Source organism: Schistocerca cancellata, chromosome 9, assembly GCF_023864275.1.
Source record: "Schistocerca cancellata isolate TAMUIC-IGC-003103 chromosome 9, iqSchCanc2.1, whole genome shotgun sequence".
Classification (NCBI taxonomy): domain Eukaryota; kingdom Metazoa; phylum Arthropoda; class Insecta; order Orthoptera; family Acrididae; genus Schistocerca; species Schistocerca cancellata.
The window spans coordinates 257,227,893-257,244,307 of record NC_064634.1 but is presented as its reverse complement, the minus strand read 5'-3'; the positions used below and the strand labels follow the sequence as shown (position 1 = coordinate 257,244,307).

General features: G+C 41.2%; 1 protein-coding gene across 1 annotated transcript in view; it reads left to right on the top strand.

Moving 5' to 3' along the window:
* The window catches only part of LOC126100842 (odorant receptor Or2-like), a 49,236-nt gene that overhangs the window by 7,501 nt on the left and 25,320 nt on the right, over positions 1–16,415 (top strand). Inside the window, exon 2 of the mRNA XM_049911495.1 lies at positions 21–120. Coding sequence (XP_049767452.1) covers positions 21–120 — 100 coding nt within the window. The remainder of the gene's footprint in view (positions 1–20; positions 121–16,415) is intronic.

Below are 16,415 nucleotides of genomic sequence, written 5' to 3'. Positions count from 1 at the left end.
CTACTTTCTTCTTGTTTCAGCTTTATCAGATACTTGGATGACACTATGAGTTCCGTCGTAATGATTCAATTCTGCGTTAGCGTCCTCCTCGTGTGTGTGGCACTATTTCAAGCGACATATGTAAGAATTTTTCAATTTTTAAATGTTACAAACGAAATGTTATATTATTATCAGTATGTAAAATGTTTATGTAACAGAGAATAGTACTTGGATAAGGTCAGTAGTAAGTGGATATGGTGAGCAGTCTGTCGTCAAAGTCACATGGTGGAATGGACTTAGAAACCATGAAATCATCTATTCAGTTTACTTTTCAAAGTGAATTTCAATCGCTATATTATAGGAATACCACAGATATTCTGTCAAGAGGATGGAATAAAATCTGAAGTCTTTAGAAATGAATGAAAAATGTTACAGATGAAATAAATTAGATGAATGTCAGAAAGCCCAATACTGTCTATATTAATACACAGATTAGTGAAAAAACCTTACATTGTTGCGCTTGTAATAAATCATCATGGAGTACATTAATAGTCGATTTACAGTTATTAAGAGTTGTTGCGGTATGATGCAGGGAAGTAAGGTGTAATCATCCCAACTCATAGGCACCACACTGCACTTGTCGTTTACACATTATGAAAAAGATTCAAACAGGCATTGTAGTTAATAAAATAAGTCACAGTTAAATGAATGTGTTCAAATTTCATTTATTATCTCACAACAGATTTCGGGAATTAAATTCACAGCTTCACACGAGAAGCCTTATATGTTCAGGAACATATTACCTCACAGATCTTGGCTCACTGGTTAATTGCATGAGGGTAAATACGTGCACATGCTTCTCATCTCCATTTCAGGTTGTTTATAATTTTTTAATTACCATTTCAAAAAATCACTGTTGCGTGAGGGAAGCGATAAGATCCTCGAGCTTCAGGTGGCACTCCTGTTCTTGGATATCAGTGGAAATTAAATGCACATACAAATAAAAATTCGCTTTGAAACACTCACTTAAAGGATAACAAATTGGTTTTCTTGGAACAATAAGCTTGTTTCCACAATTTATCGTCATAGCCGGGCAATACATCAGCTACGATCCAGTTTTTATGACTGTTGGTGTGTTTGAGAACTTTTAGGCATTTATGAAAACTGGCCTCTCAGTCCGAACGCTGTCAGTTGTGTTCAACTGTATTGAGTGTCCACCAGAAATAAAAGAACAGAGCACTAGCCCTATCGGTCGTGGGAACGAACAGAGTGACTTAAGTGACTCTACTGTAGACGGACATAGTGTGCATATCCATCTAGGAATGAATCGAGACCACCATTGAATATGACAGGAGACCGGTAGTGCATACGATCTGCTCGAGAGCAATGGAGCATTCGGAATTAAGCAGTCAAGGCAAGTAGCATGTGAAATGGTAAGAGAAGTCAAAACTTGGAGAAAATTTTTGAAGCCTGTCAGCGATCTTAACGTAATTCAGTAAAATAAAAAAAATTAAAATAATCTTGTATTTCCTGGACCTTAATTTACATTAGAAAATTAGAACGTGACGACTAGTTTCGATTGTGTATAGCAACAATCTTAAATGCGTAGGCTTCCGCGGCCAGAGTCAGTCGACATAATAGTTTCCTGGGTATGGTACCGCGTCATATTGTACATTTTCTCCAGTAGTAGTTTTATGCAATATGACGCGGCACCATACCCACAAAACTTTTATGTCGAACAACAATCTTGATCGCAGAAATTGAAGACGCAGTTGCATATGCAGTGAACAGTATCAGTAGGGAACATCATTCAAAGACCTGCATTGTTGCTAAAAAAAAAAGAAAGAGCAAGACAATACTGAAGTTAAAACATTAAGGGCGAACCAAGTCGTAACACTTATCTTGCGAGACAGATAAAAAATGTTTTCACTGGGACGGTAGGGGGGGGGGGAGGAGGGAGGTGCAGCTACCTGCATAAGTAAAACTACATCAGTCATCCAATATATGTAAAGCAGGTGATAGAATGGTTGCGAAAGCATAATGTAACGGCAACAAGAACTGTAAACTGCACTACACCATGGTTGAAAAGAGAGTAATCCATCACAACGTATAAAATAACCATTGTTACATTATATTCTAAATTAGTAATTTTATTTTCGTCAACAACGAGTACATATATGGAACAATGGCTATGTTATATGTTATGATGGACTACTCTCTTGCCACCTAGAGTGTGGCATTTTTCAGTTCTTGTTGCCGTTGGGTAAACGTTTCTCGGTGTGTCACCTGTTTTATATAAGGACAAGTGATGGAATTTTACTTATGCAACTTTACCCCCTTTTTTACCTGCTTCTCGCAAGATTTTGAGTTACGAACTGGTTCACCCTTAATGGCTTAATATCATATTATCTTACTCTGGTTGTTTTTTTAATAAGAATGCATGTTTTTTTGCATGATGCTCACTGTTGATATCGTTCAATGAATATGTAGCTGCAATTTCGGTATGAAAATGGTTGTTATATTCAACAGTGACTAGTCATCATATTTTAACTGTGTAATGTAAACCCCGGTCTACGTGTTAAAATTTTTTGGACTTTTTAAAATTTTAATGAGCTCGAAGAAAAGACTATCAGATCACTCGCTATTGTGTTGCCCTGACTAGCAAAGCCATCCACATCTGCAACTACACCCACTCTGTATAGACTGTTAAACAATTCACAATGCTTAGAACATGGTTGATAGAAACTCTTTCACACGGTTTATCGACCATTCCATTGCTGAATAGCACACGGGAAAAATGAACACCTAAGTCGTTCTGTGTGAGCACTGATATATCTGACTTTTTTCCCCTCAACAGTCTTCTGACAGGCCTGATGCAGCCCGAAACGTACTCCTCTCCTACGTCAACTTTTTGATTTCACAGTAGTACTGTTCGTTCTAAATTATTTGCCAAATGTATTCTAATCTCAGTCTTCCTCTACAGTTTTTACCCTCTATACTTCCCTATAGTAGCGCGGACGTTATTCGCTGCTGCTTCACGAGGGTCTGGACAGGTTGGTAATTACTGTTTTATATACAGTAAAATTTACTCATTTGATACGTACCTTATATCAGAAACTATAACGAATAAAAATTTGTAAAAATTATGGCTTGTAGGTTACACGCTTCTACTAGTTTTAACAGATGAATTTCTAAAATATTAGTTAGTTTTAAGATAGCAATTGTTTTTGTAAGAAGCAGACAACAAAATAAAAAACTATGTTTTTCTGTGTACGTGAGGCTACCTCTTAGAGATTACAAAATAGGAAAACCGCTGTGTTTAAATACACAAAATACTCACATTGGTGTATCCTGTAAGTTTGGAGAAATTCTGACGAGCAGAAGCTGAAGAAAGTACATTTTATTCCTAAAAGATACAACTTCCGGGAAACAGCGATTAAAGTTGTCAATTCATTCCAACTCCATAAGATGGGTTGTCCGCATTCTGTTCCATCTCATCTTGGAATGTCCATTTTCCTACTCGCCTGCGTAGTTTTACCCTTGTTTCGGGGTGTTCAAAAGCTCTCCTAATAATAACTGACAACTCCCTCTTTATCGAAAATTAACATTTGTTACCTATGGAACGGCCAATACTTCGTAGCAGCCTTTTCAGTACTTCTCACCTTGCAACATTTAATTCATTGAACGTTGTCACTGAAACAAAGACACCAAAATGCAGTGTAGTTGATGACACAAATACTTTATTCGGAATTCTGGCCCAGATTACGCTGGTGATGGTCTCTTTAGGATTCTGGACGTGGCCATGAAGTTATTTCTTCCATAGTCTTCCAACTGATAGATCTCTGAAACTTTTCTTCAGACCTTCACTACAACGACAGGTGTGGCTGGTGTGTGAGTTAATTTCCCACTATTTCGCTGTGCCCTATTGTATTTGCACCATGAATCACTTCATGTAGGGCATCGGCCACGAATGTTATTATTGACAGTTGAAGAGAGGTGAAACAAAACTTCCCGTACAGCTTTTCTCATGTCTTCTACGCTACTAACATCTCGCTTGATGTCTATGTCATTTAATTTTGGATTTTATCGATCATAGATTCTGTGAGTCTATTCTTATCATCTAGTCCTATGCCATTTTCCTATTTCTTTCCCTTGTATTCAGTTTTCACTCGTTATAGAGTCATACATATTTGCTTTTGCACAGGACATGTGCACTCCAGTTTATTTATAGTTACATTTTCTCATTACGACTTCTCCTCTTCAAGTGCTCTGAAGGTTTTGAAATCCCATGTCCAAAACAAATGACGAATCTTACCTTCTTCAGCTGTTCAGATGCTTGGAATATGTTCGTGCCTGCACTGTGTTTCGTTTAAATGAATGAACAAACCCCTGGAAAGGCGAAATTCCACAGATTAAGATAAATGAAAAACAAAAATCGAAAATTTCTAGGTTTCAGCTGGTACAGAGCCCCTTAAACACGTACGCTACTGTCCCGTCTCTCTTCTTGTCAGTGTTTTCCATAATTGTCTTTCTTCACCGATGCTGCAGAGAACATTCTCACGCCTTACCGTTAGGTACGTACGAGTCAATAAGATGTACATGCATTTGCAGGGAAATGTTGGTGACAGAAACTGTGTGGAAAGACTTCGCTACAGCGAAAAACGACTTTCGTTTAATGATTTCTACGCCAGTTCTAATATACGTGTATTAGATGTTGGGGTGAATGAAGTAGGTGAGTGATTTTCTGCTGCAGTCAAGTGGAGCCGTAGGTGGTGAAGACAGCTAAATGTTATCAAAGTTCTTTATTGATTGCGTAAACAGATGTGTTGTAGGGTACCTGCAGGAAGCAGTCAGTGTGTGACAGTCGTTGAACCTTAGAGCCTGTAAAACCAGTGTGGAAGCGTGACAGCAAGCGTTTGTTTAGGAGGCAGCTGGCGGATAGTTACCGTGACTCGCGCATTCAATGTAGCAGCTGTTGCTTAGTCAGGATGGTGTCACTGCAATCCAATGTTGCATGACCAGAGTGAGTCAGATTGGTGGTGTACGCAGTAGAAGAAGGCAGTGTTGCCCAGGGTGCTGGACCTTGAACTGATGGCCAGGGGGAGGTTGTTGGTGTCAGTGGGTCATCGTGCTAGTGATTTGGGTGGCCTTCAGTTCGTACCTCGGACCATGAGGTGCTGATATCCCCAGCAGTTGGTGTTGTGGAGATGGTGGCAGGGTGAAGGCGACCCTATGACTACAGCACAGCCAGAAGTCGTTGTTTCGCAGCCCAGCTGGAATGACGATAGCTTTATCAGGAATAGATCGTCAACCCAAATGCGGAGATCATCACACAGTGGACGTCAGCGCTTACGCTTGCAGTGCTGAAGATTTGCTCGGCTAGCCCGGGAATGTATACATTGCCATATCAAATTTTTATAATTACAGAAGACAAGTACTTTTGTATAGTGTAGTGTTGTCGAGACTTCCTGGGGGTTTATCTATTGAATACGCAGCTGGTACCTGGAATTGCAATGCTGCCTGGCTTTCTCTCACGCCTTGGATACAGTACTGAGTTTCTGTCTTGGATTGTGTCAGTGTATATCATATTCAACCGCTTTCTCCTCTTTTTCACGGTAATGGAAAACGAACTGCCTTTCTCTGAACTTTTTCAGTCTTCCATCAATTCTATCTGGTAAGGATCCAATGAAACATAACAGTACGCGAGAAGAGGGCAGCCTTTTTGGGATATTAATTATATGTCCAAAGTGTTATGTCAATAAAACGCGGACATCGCTTCGGCATCCCCAAAGCATGGTAAAAATTTAAAGTTCTCCACAATTATAATCCCTAGTTATTTAGTTAAATCGACAACCTTCAAATATTGGCCGTTTATTCTATAACCTAAACGAAATAGTTTTATGTTTAGTGCTCACAGATATCTTGTCTAAACTATTCTGAAATTCGTTTTTGTTATCTAATAACTTCACTAGACGTTATACAACAGCATATGCAAACAATCTAAGAGGGTGCTCAGTGGTTTCCTAAAACGGTTGTATGCATTAGGAACAGGAGAGGATCTGTAATAACACCTCCTTGGGGAACGACAGATGGAACTCGCAGTCGATGGCTTGATATACGCAATCTCATAACAACCATGAACTTAAGCGTACTTCCGTTTCCAACTCACATCTTCAATCCCAGCAGTTCTCGTCTTCCTGTTTCGCTTAAAACACAGATTGTATTTCAACCTAACTAGGCACAATATGTAAATTAATTTGCAATAAGCTATTACACTGAACAAACGTTCGCAGTGGGAACACCTTGAAACAAATTTACATAGCAAAATATGCTCATAAACTAATCATATCTATATGAACGAGGAAGATCAACAAATGAGGAAAAGAATTTACACCAAAACAAACAACAATAATTTAGTGAACATCGGCTAATCAGAACGAATATTTACCTACTAACAGAAATTTCCGTTCCACATGGACGAGTGATATGCGTATGGGGGTAATATGAGTAAGGTGATGCAATTAAACTAAAACGAAGGGTCACCGTGCTTATCCCAGTGTGTGAGTACTGTAAAGCAAGTGCGGTCCTCATTACAAGTTTCTTGATATATTGGGTTAAATATTGAGGAGCGTTACTCTATCCCTCTGGAATAATTCTACACCTCTTTACTATCCTAATCTGCTTTAGTGCTGTTATTGCACCACACATTCACTAGGTTGTAATTTACTCTGTTCACAGATAAAAAAACTTCTCACGGATGAGTTGTGAAATTAAATTATATATGGGTTAAACTCCTCGTATGGTTTGGCTATTCAACAACAGCGAGAAATCTATGTGCCAGAGGCAACACGTGACTCTGCCTCTGCGTAGCAAGTGTTGGCTCTCCAGCTCTCTGAGTTGGCCACTTCGACTCCCTCATAGTGATAGCGTCAGTTGTCTTGAGTTATGTAGTTCTTGATGATCTATACAATTTCTGTACCAAATGTCTAGCTGGGATATACAAAGCTTCATAAAACTGACACAAATAGGCAGTGTCTGTCCCCAAGACCTAAAACTGAAACAAATTGTAAAAAAAAAAAAAATCAATTTTATTCCAGTCAGTGGGATTCCAGGCCGAAGACGTCTTCAGAGCAGGCATATTCGCACACGGTGAGAGTTTATACTGCTTGTCTTCATGCCTGCCAAACCCTGTCTTGGTCAGCAAGATCAACGGATCTCTCCTCAGTTGAGAAACTTTAGAGCATTATGGGCAGGGCCGTCCAAGCCGTTCAATCCACTTGTTATTCTGACGATGTAACGTGCCAGTTCGACAGAATTTAGCACGATATCCTTCATAAGGATATCCAATAACTTTATCAATCAATGGGAAGGCTTTTAACTCATTCCATAAGGGCCAGAAGTGGACCAAAGTGTTACTGACTTGCTCAATTTGTTAAGCTCTTTCTCTTGAACAAACCATCTGCTTTTTCTGAAATTACAATAATTTGTTTCTCTGTTCATGTACTTCACATTTACCGAATCCCGCCTCATTCGGACAATTCCTTCGTGATGCTTCGTTCTTGTTTCGTTTCAGAGTGTATAGTCAGTTATTTTTGATTCCCTTCTTTCATGTCCAACAGAGCTGTAAATAGTATTGATTAGAATCTATGGATGAACCACGAACTAGGATGAAGCTTTAAAATATATGTAAAATGGATAGATTAAAAAGAAGTAAGAATGCTTATAACTGATAAGCCGTCTTTATGACTCAATCATCCAACTTTTCGGATATTGCATATTTGATTGTCTGTACATGTACATCACATCTACCGATTTTCGCCACATTCGGATAATTACTTCGTGGTGCCTCGTTGTAGTTTTGTTTCAGAGTGTATATCCAGCTCATTGTAGTTTCCTTCTTTGAGGCCCAATAGAGCTGTAAATAGTATTGATTAGAGTCCGCAGATGTGCCACGAACTTAAATGAATCTTTAAAAGATATTTAAAGTGAGTGGATTAAAAAAAAGGCAGAATGCTTATAGCTAATAAGCTGCCTTTATAAGATCGGAAGAAGTACAGAAAGGACATAACTGTCTGCAAATAGGAACAATATGTAAGACTCTTTATTGTGGACATCGTTCCATCCATAGCGACAGCAAAGAGAATAAAATAATAATTAAATTGTGTGAATCCTTTCCCTTGCCAATCCTTCTGCGACAGAATCTCATCTACGGTGTACATATAAAAAACCCATGACGGTAGGAAACTCAAAAAACTATGGGTATATGACGATAAAAACCCCTTCGATGGCTCTGTGCACGTTATTGTGCGTCGACGATATTTCTGTATGAGAAATTTTTTTCTATTAAATAATGTCTGTGTAGTTCTGCATCACTGTCTCACTGTGAGAGATGAATTGTTCCCACACCACTCAGCTGAATGACATTGTAGAAGAGGAAACGGATATCAGCGTGAAGGCTAGGCACTACTGAGCAGCAAGGCTTATTCAGGGTACGGGAACAGTCATTGCAGTTGCTGATGTAGGGGAACATGCCATCCAATACCTCCGAAAATCTAAGTTATGAATCTTTACAGTTCCTGCAACGTTTCTGCGGGACTGACTAAACAAGAAAAGCACAACAAAAGAAGTCATCGCTATCCAACTGTAATACCCGCTGTTCCAGGCTGTTGTGAATTTTCGGGTAGGCTTGCTGCTGTTTCAGACACATTGGCCAACCAGCTATTATTAATACCCCTCTATACCAAGTCTTTACCTCACTCTCAGATGTTACATCCAGCAGATGAAGGTGTGTAGTGTACACCTTGTGACTCACTTTACAACAGCTTCTGACTACAAGATGGAGATCTCTTGCAGCACAAAATGTTGCAGCAATAGACCCTCATCATTTTTATGTCACTTCATTCAAGGTAGTAACAAGTGTATTCATAAAGTTAGGCAACTGGTCGGCTTTATTCACACTTTTCTTTTGCTGTGCCACCAGTAGCTGCAGACTCCTGCCTGAGCTGAGGTCTGTATGCACTAAGATTGGCACCATCACTCCATATGGCCATCTGCTGGGTGACTACTAGTTGTCGACTTCTGGTGGGTATTAAGTTCGAGCCTGGGCCAGCTCAATGCCCAATTACACTAATGCAGTTCTTCAGCCCACATAGGCCCTCATTGTTGCTAATCATTGCCTTTGATAGGTGCATACTACCATCTTTGGTCAGGCTGGGCATCATGGCTTAAACACCATCCTTCTAGTTGTGTTGTTGATGCGGCCACAGAGCAGTCGAGCCCCTAGGTTTTCCTCAGTCATCCCATGCCGACTGTACTGTGCTTGCGTCTGGCTTTCCCAGTTCTGCAGATGTCATCAACTGTGGCTTCCCACATACACTGCTGTGTGGATAGAATGTTGTCACTGGTACAATTGTGTGCTTGTGGATACCTGTGTCAGAAGGCCAACAACGTTCTCTCTAACTACTGATCCATTATTTTAATAAAATAAGATCTATTATAACTAGGGATTCTTTATTGGCAGGTTGTCATAGAATATCATTAACCACTGCACGTGCAGCCCATGTCCAGGCAGGGTAAAGGCACTCCATCCTGAAGTACCGTCAGCCAATACACCTGCCACTGTAGTGATCACTAAAGTGGAAGCCCACAGTAGGCTCATCTGCAAAGAATGTCTAAGCATATAATTAGTGACCCCTCCCCCACAGACTATAGTAGCAGCACTTGCCTAACTTATACCTACAGCAAAATGACCAGAATTCCAAAGCACTTTAACTAATTCTCCAAATTATTAATGACTGCTGTCATCATAATTATGAGCGCCAACTCCAGTCACAGTTCCATGTAAGCAAGCAGATTGCATAAAATCCTAAGCTTACACGATTCAAAACGACTTGATAATAACCACAGTTAACAATGCGTGTCCTGTTAGACACAGGAGTGCTTGTAACATTCTTTGGCAGTGCACCCACTAAACTAGATTGACGCTAGGCTAGCACACACATCCATACACACACACACACACACACACACACACACACACACACACACACACACACATACGCTCACTCACTGACTCACATCCACTGAACACCCACCCACCCACACCCACGCACGCACGCACACACACACACACACACACACACACACACACACACACACACACACACACATATATATATATATATATATATATATATATATATATATATATATAGCGAGATTTGTATATGTAGAGTGAAGCGAAATTCGCGCAATCGAGTGGGCCTCGCAGCGCGACTCCTGATATGCCGATATGCCAGCGATAAAAAAATATTTGTCACAACATTTCGTACGTGGAGTACATACGCCAGAAAAAAGACATTCAAGAGTGGCAGTCTGGCAACACTGTAACCAAATGTACGGTAGCTACCTGTGTCACCAGAGTTAGAAACGCTGTACCGTTGGTTCAGCGGATAAAGTGTTGGGTTAGCATGCAAGAGGTCGATGGTTCGATTCTGGGTTGGGACGCATTTTTTCATTTCCTAATTTCATTCTGACATTTCATACTGCAATATACAACATTTCTTAGGTCACTTGTATCCTTAATTTACAACATTTTGTAACGCTGAACAGATTAAATGCGTGGTTGGACTAATAAGAAATAGACAGTTGAAACAAATGACCTGTCGTAGGACAGAATAACTACAAAATCAATATCAATTTCGATATTCTAAAGATGATAGCACAGTACAGTAACACAACGTCTACTTGTCATTTATATTACATGTAATATGAGCGCTCAGACTCCCACATAAGCAACCAGTGACAATAATAATGTCCATACTGAAGACTGCTTGACCTTCACAACAGAATACGTTGTCCTCATAACAACAGATACACAAAGCGACCTCAGTGCACGTCCAAACATTTTGCAACCCGCCATTTCATACAGCTCTGGTTCCTTTGCAGCAGAGCTTCGTCCACAGTAACAAGAGCAGCATGAGCACGCGCTACCAATTCTTCCTCATTCGTCGGCGGAGTAGAGTACACATGCTCCTTGAGATGTCCTCACAGGAAGAAATCTAGAGGATTTAGGTCGGGTGAACGCTGTGGCCATAGAACTGGATCTCCACGTCTCAGCCATTTCCCTGGAACTGTTCTGTCCAAATAATGTAGCACGTTAATTCCAGAGAGTCTAGGTGCACCATCACGTTGGAACCATATCCTCTGCTAGACATATAGTGGAACACCTTCCAGCACATCAGGCAGATAGTTTAAGAGGACTGTATGATACCTTCGTTCAGCCTACCGGTTAGGCAACATGTAGGGGCCCAGACCCCTGTCTCAATTCATTATATTTTCAGCTACCCTAATCCTATTTAATCAAATAAACTTTTTCTCATTTAAACCTAACCTTATTAAAAGAGCAGAAAAAGAACAATAGTAAATTAATTAATATTAATCAATATAATAAAAAATATTTTAACCATATGGTCCTTTCCCAGTATTCCGGCCTAGACGTTGATACCAAAACGAACTTGATATCCAAGGTTGCGGGTGACGTGCGGCTTTACCTCATACGTGGGTATTATGCAAATTAAAGATACCCTCACGAGTGCTGCTTCATCCGATCATATTACGGTGTTCAGGAATTCATAATTGGCTTCATGATGTTGTTTGAACTATTCATAGAATTGCATCCGCTGCTGGCGATCTGCGGGATGCAGGTGTTGCGTGAAACCGTAATGATAGGGGTGCAGCCCATGTCGTGCAGCATGTTAATGTCTGTGCGTCACAAGACACACAGCTGCCGTGCTTCGCTGAAGTTCTTTGTGTATGACCTCCAGAATAGGTTTGGAGTACGGCGAGTCCATGGATGACCTCAGTCACGCAGTGGTGGAAGGAGAGAACCTGATTCCCGAAGGCGCAGCTCCAGACGACGAACCACATTTTGATCTGGATGGAGTCGACGAGGATTTCTAGCAGCATATTCACGAGCGGCAACACCAGCCCGGTTGTCAGATGCACTAAAGACCAGGAGTATATCCACATATTCATCTTTTGTGTATGCCATAGAGAATTTGATACGTTCAAGCATGTACATAGGAGTCTGTCACAGGCGCATTACTTCGCTAGCAACCAGTCTAGCAACCAGCCTCTGTCTGGTGGACAGCGCAAGCCGTCAGTCCTGCGAGGTGTTCCACTTAACGCGCCTTATCCCTCTGACAGATATTGTTCTGCATGATTCATCACAATACCGTTAATTGTGAAATGTTGGATTCCGAATTACACTCTTTCCCTAACGCTAATAGGCATGAGGTTTCCACAATACCATCGATAGACTAGTAATAACAATAATAATATTAATGCATTGAGATACGTACTAAACAGCATGCGGTTACCAAACTCAGTGTTGAAACGCATAATTAGTAGTAACACATACAAATAGTAATCGACTTTAGACATTATTCGCAAAGCACGTTGATAGCTCTACTGTTAACGTAGGCCCTAAGGAAATGTAATGAACCTGAACGAGGCAAGATTAATAGGTGGTACTAACCTATGGGACCATTAGAGGAGGGTAAAAAGAAAACAGATTCCGCATCTAGTAGATGAAGTGGTGCGAATAAATTCATGACTACGTCGTGGAAACGGCTGACCAATCTTCCATTTCTATGATTGTAGTATGTAAGTGCAAATATTTTCTAAAGGACCCGCTTCAATCGCTGTTGACGATTAAGATGCCAGATTCCGTACCACCTGGACTACATTTACCAAATAAAAAACATACGCCTAAACCTGGAATAGAACCATCGACCTTCTGCATGAAAACCCAAAGCTATAGCTACTGCACCAACTGTGCTAATAGAGTTAGTTATCATACCTGGGGTTACAGTGTTGACAGATTGCCACTCTTTAACGTTGTTTTTTCTGTCGGATGTACTCGCCAGACTAAATTTTGTGACAGAAATTTTTTTATCGCTGGCATGTGAGGAGTCGCGCTGCGAAGCCCGAGTGCACGGATTTCGCTTCACCCTGTATACAGAATGGTCCATTGGTATTGAGCGGGCCAAATATCTCACGAAATAAGTATCAAACGAAAAAACTACAAAGAACAAAACTCGTCTAGCTTGAAGGGGGAAACCAGATGGCGCTATGGTTGGCCCGCTAGACGGCGCTGCCGTAGGTCAAACGGATATCAACTGCGTTTCTTAAAATAGGAACCCCCATTTTTTATTACATATTCGTCTAGTACGTAAGGAAATATGAATGTTTCAGTTGGGCCACTTTTTTCGTTTTGTGACAGATGGCGCTGTAATAGTCACAAACGTATAAGTACGTGGTATCACGTAACATTCTGCCAGTGCGGACGGTATTTTCTTCGTGATACATTACCCGTGTTAAAATGGACTGTCCATCAATTGCAGAAAAGGTCGATATCGTATGGATGTATGGCTATTGTGATCAAAATGCCCAACGGGCGTGTGCTGTGTATGCTGGACGACATCATCCAAGTGTCCGTACCATTCGCCGGATAGTTACGTTATTTAAGGAAACAGGAAGTGTTCAGCCACATGTGAAACGTCAACCACGACCTGCAACAAATGATGATGCTCAAGTAGGTGTTTTAGCTGCTGTCGCGGCTAATCCGCACATCAGTAGCAGACAAATTGCGCGAGAATCGGGAATCTCAAAAACGTCGGTGTTGAGAATGCTACATAAGCATCGATTGCACCCGTACCGTATTTCTATCCACCAGGAATTGCATGGCGACGACTCTGAACGTCGTTTACAGTTCTGCCACTGGGTACAAGAGAAATTACGGGACGATGACAAATTTTTTGCACGCGTTCTATTTAGCGACGAAGCGTCATTCACTAACAGCGGTAACGCATATCGGCATAATATGCACTACTGGGCAACGGAAAATCCACCATTGCTGAGACAAGTGGAACATTAGCGACCTTGGCGGGTTAATGTATGGTGCTGCATTATGGGAGGAAGGATAATTGGCCTCCATTTTATTGATGGAAAGCTAAATGGTGCAGTGTATGCTGATTTCCTACGTAATGTTCTACCGATGTTACTACAAGATGTATCACTGCATGACAGAATGGCGATGTACTTCCAACAAGATGGATGTCCGGCACATAGCTCGCGTGCGGTTGAAGCGTTATTGAATAGCATATTTCATAACAGGTGGATTCGTTGTCGAAGCACCATACCGTGGCTCGCTCGTTCACCGGATCTGACGTCCCTGGGTTTCTTTATGTGGGGAAAGTAGAAGGATATTTGCTATCGTGATCCACCGACAACGCCTGACAACATGCGTCAGCGCATTGTCAATGCATGTGCGAACATTACGGAAGGCGAACTACTCGCTGTTGAGAGGAATATCGTTACACGTATTGCCGAATGCATTGAGGTTGACAGACATCATTTTGAGCATTTATTGCATTAATGTGGTATTTACAGGTAATCACCCTATAACAGCATGCGTTCTCAGAAATGATAAGTTCACAAAGGTACATGTATCACACTGGAACAACCGAAATAAAATGTTCAAACGTACCTACGTTCTGTATTTTAATTTAAAAAACCTACCTGTTATCAATTGTTCGTCTAACATTGTGAGCCATATGTTTGTGACTATTACAGCGCCATCTATCACAAAGCGAAGAAAGTACATTCATATTTATTTATGTACTACACGAATGTGTAATAAATTAATGGGGGTTCCTATTTTTAAGAAACGCTGTTGATATCCGTTTGACCTATGTCAGCGCCATCTAGCGGGCCAACCATAGCGCCATCTGGTTCCCCCTTCAAGCTAGACAAGTTTCGTTCTTTGTAGTTTTTTCGTTTGACGCTTATATCGTGAGAGGGAGGAGAGAGGAGGGAGAGAGAGACAGCTGTGGCTGACAACCTCTCTCAGACTACAAACTGAAATATTGAATGAACTCGATTAACTTGGTACAACAGCAGGAGGCATGCAAAATACAGAAAGGAAACACAAATAATGTTCTCCACAGCCCAACAGTAGCATGGCCCTAATCACCACAGTGATGACACCCACTTATCGTAGCAACATAGCACAAGACATAGTAATTGAAGCTGCCTTGGTGAAATACTCCTATACATATCATAACACAGGGTGGATTACTCTGCATAAAACAGAAAACTTAATCGAAGGCTCGCTCTCCTGCCGTGAAATCTATTTAACAGAGCTTAGCCATCATTTCCATATGGCACCCGACTGCATCATTAATTTGAGAAGGTTCAGTCCTTCATGCAGCTACACAAGAATACATCTTCAATAATGTCACCATCAAGCAGAATCTTGGCAGCTTTCCATTCCAAAACACAGGAAGCAGTATCATTAAGTTCCACTCGGTTGCCGTATCCAGGTCCGTCCGACAACCAACTGCCAACTACTTTGCCAGAAGTCCTTCCGTCCGTCTCAAACTGTTCAGTGACGCTGACTGCCCCACCTGCTAGCTACCGCACTTCTCGCCTCCAGCTTGTTGTGACGCTAGTGTCCAGCGCAGATTATTTGATGCCAGCGATGTGCCGATTCACGGTACACGAACGTAAGAACATCAGAGGGTGCAAATCCCAGTTTCCAAAAGCAAAAGTCTTGAATCTGAGGTCCAGCCCACTCCTGTCTTATCTCGCACGGTAGCGGCGGGATGTTGCTTCCTGGCTGGGAGTAGAGGTAACCATGGCTGGGTACTCTGCCCAATTCTGAATAATGTCTTCAAATGTTCGCATATGACTCCACCTCAGCACAAATACGACAGGCTGCTTGATTCTTAGAGATCTGCAGCCAACAGATAGGGATAGAGGCGCTAAGCGTCACTGGTAAACTCTGTTGCTCTACCTTTGGCCTGGTTCCTATAGTTCGCCCTGTAATAGGGTCTGATGCCTTCATAAAGAAGGTTTAAAACAACACTTACAAAAACAAGCTCAGGGATCTTGCTGTTGTTTGGAATATCAGTTTCTTCAGGTGGGTCGCGAACCTGTTAATATTCTGCCGTCGTTTGTTGACCATATTAGACGTGAGGTTTTTCACTGTTGGTTCTCTTATACTTAGGCTGACAAGGAAAAATGGTGGTCAATACAAAAGAAAAACACCGAGTTACAAAATGGTTCAAATGGCTCTAAGCAATATGGGACTTAACATCTGAGGTCATCAGTCCCCTAGACTTAGAACTACTTAAAGCTGGCTAACGTAACGACATCACACATAATCATGCCCGAGGCAGGATTCGAACCTGCGAGCAGCAGCGCGGTTTGGACTGAAGAGCCTAAAACCACTTGCTCACAGCGGCCGGCAGCAAGTTACAGAGAGACAGTTTTTATGTTCAGTAACTGTTCGTCGTCGCTTTGCTATATATTTATGTTTGTTATCTTCACATGGTTCTTATATTTTCGGAAATGCCGTTTTGACTATCTGG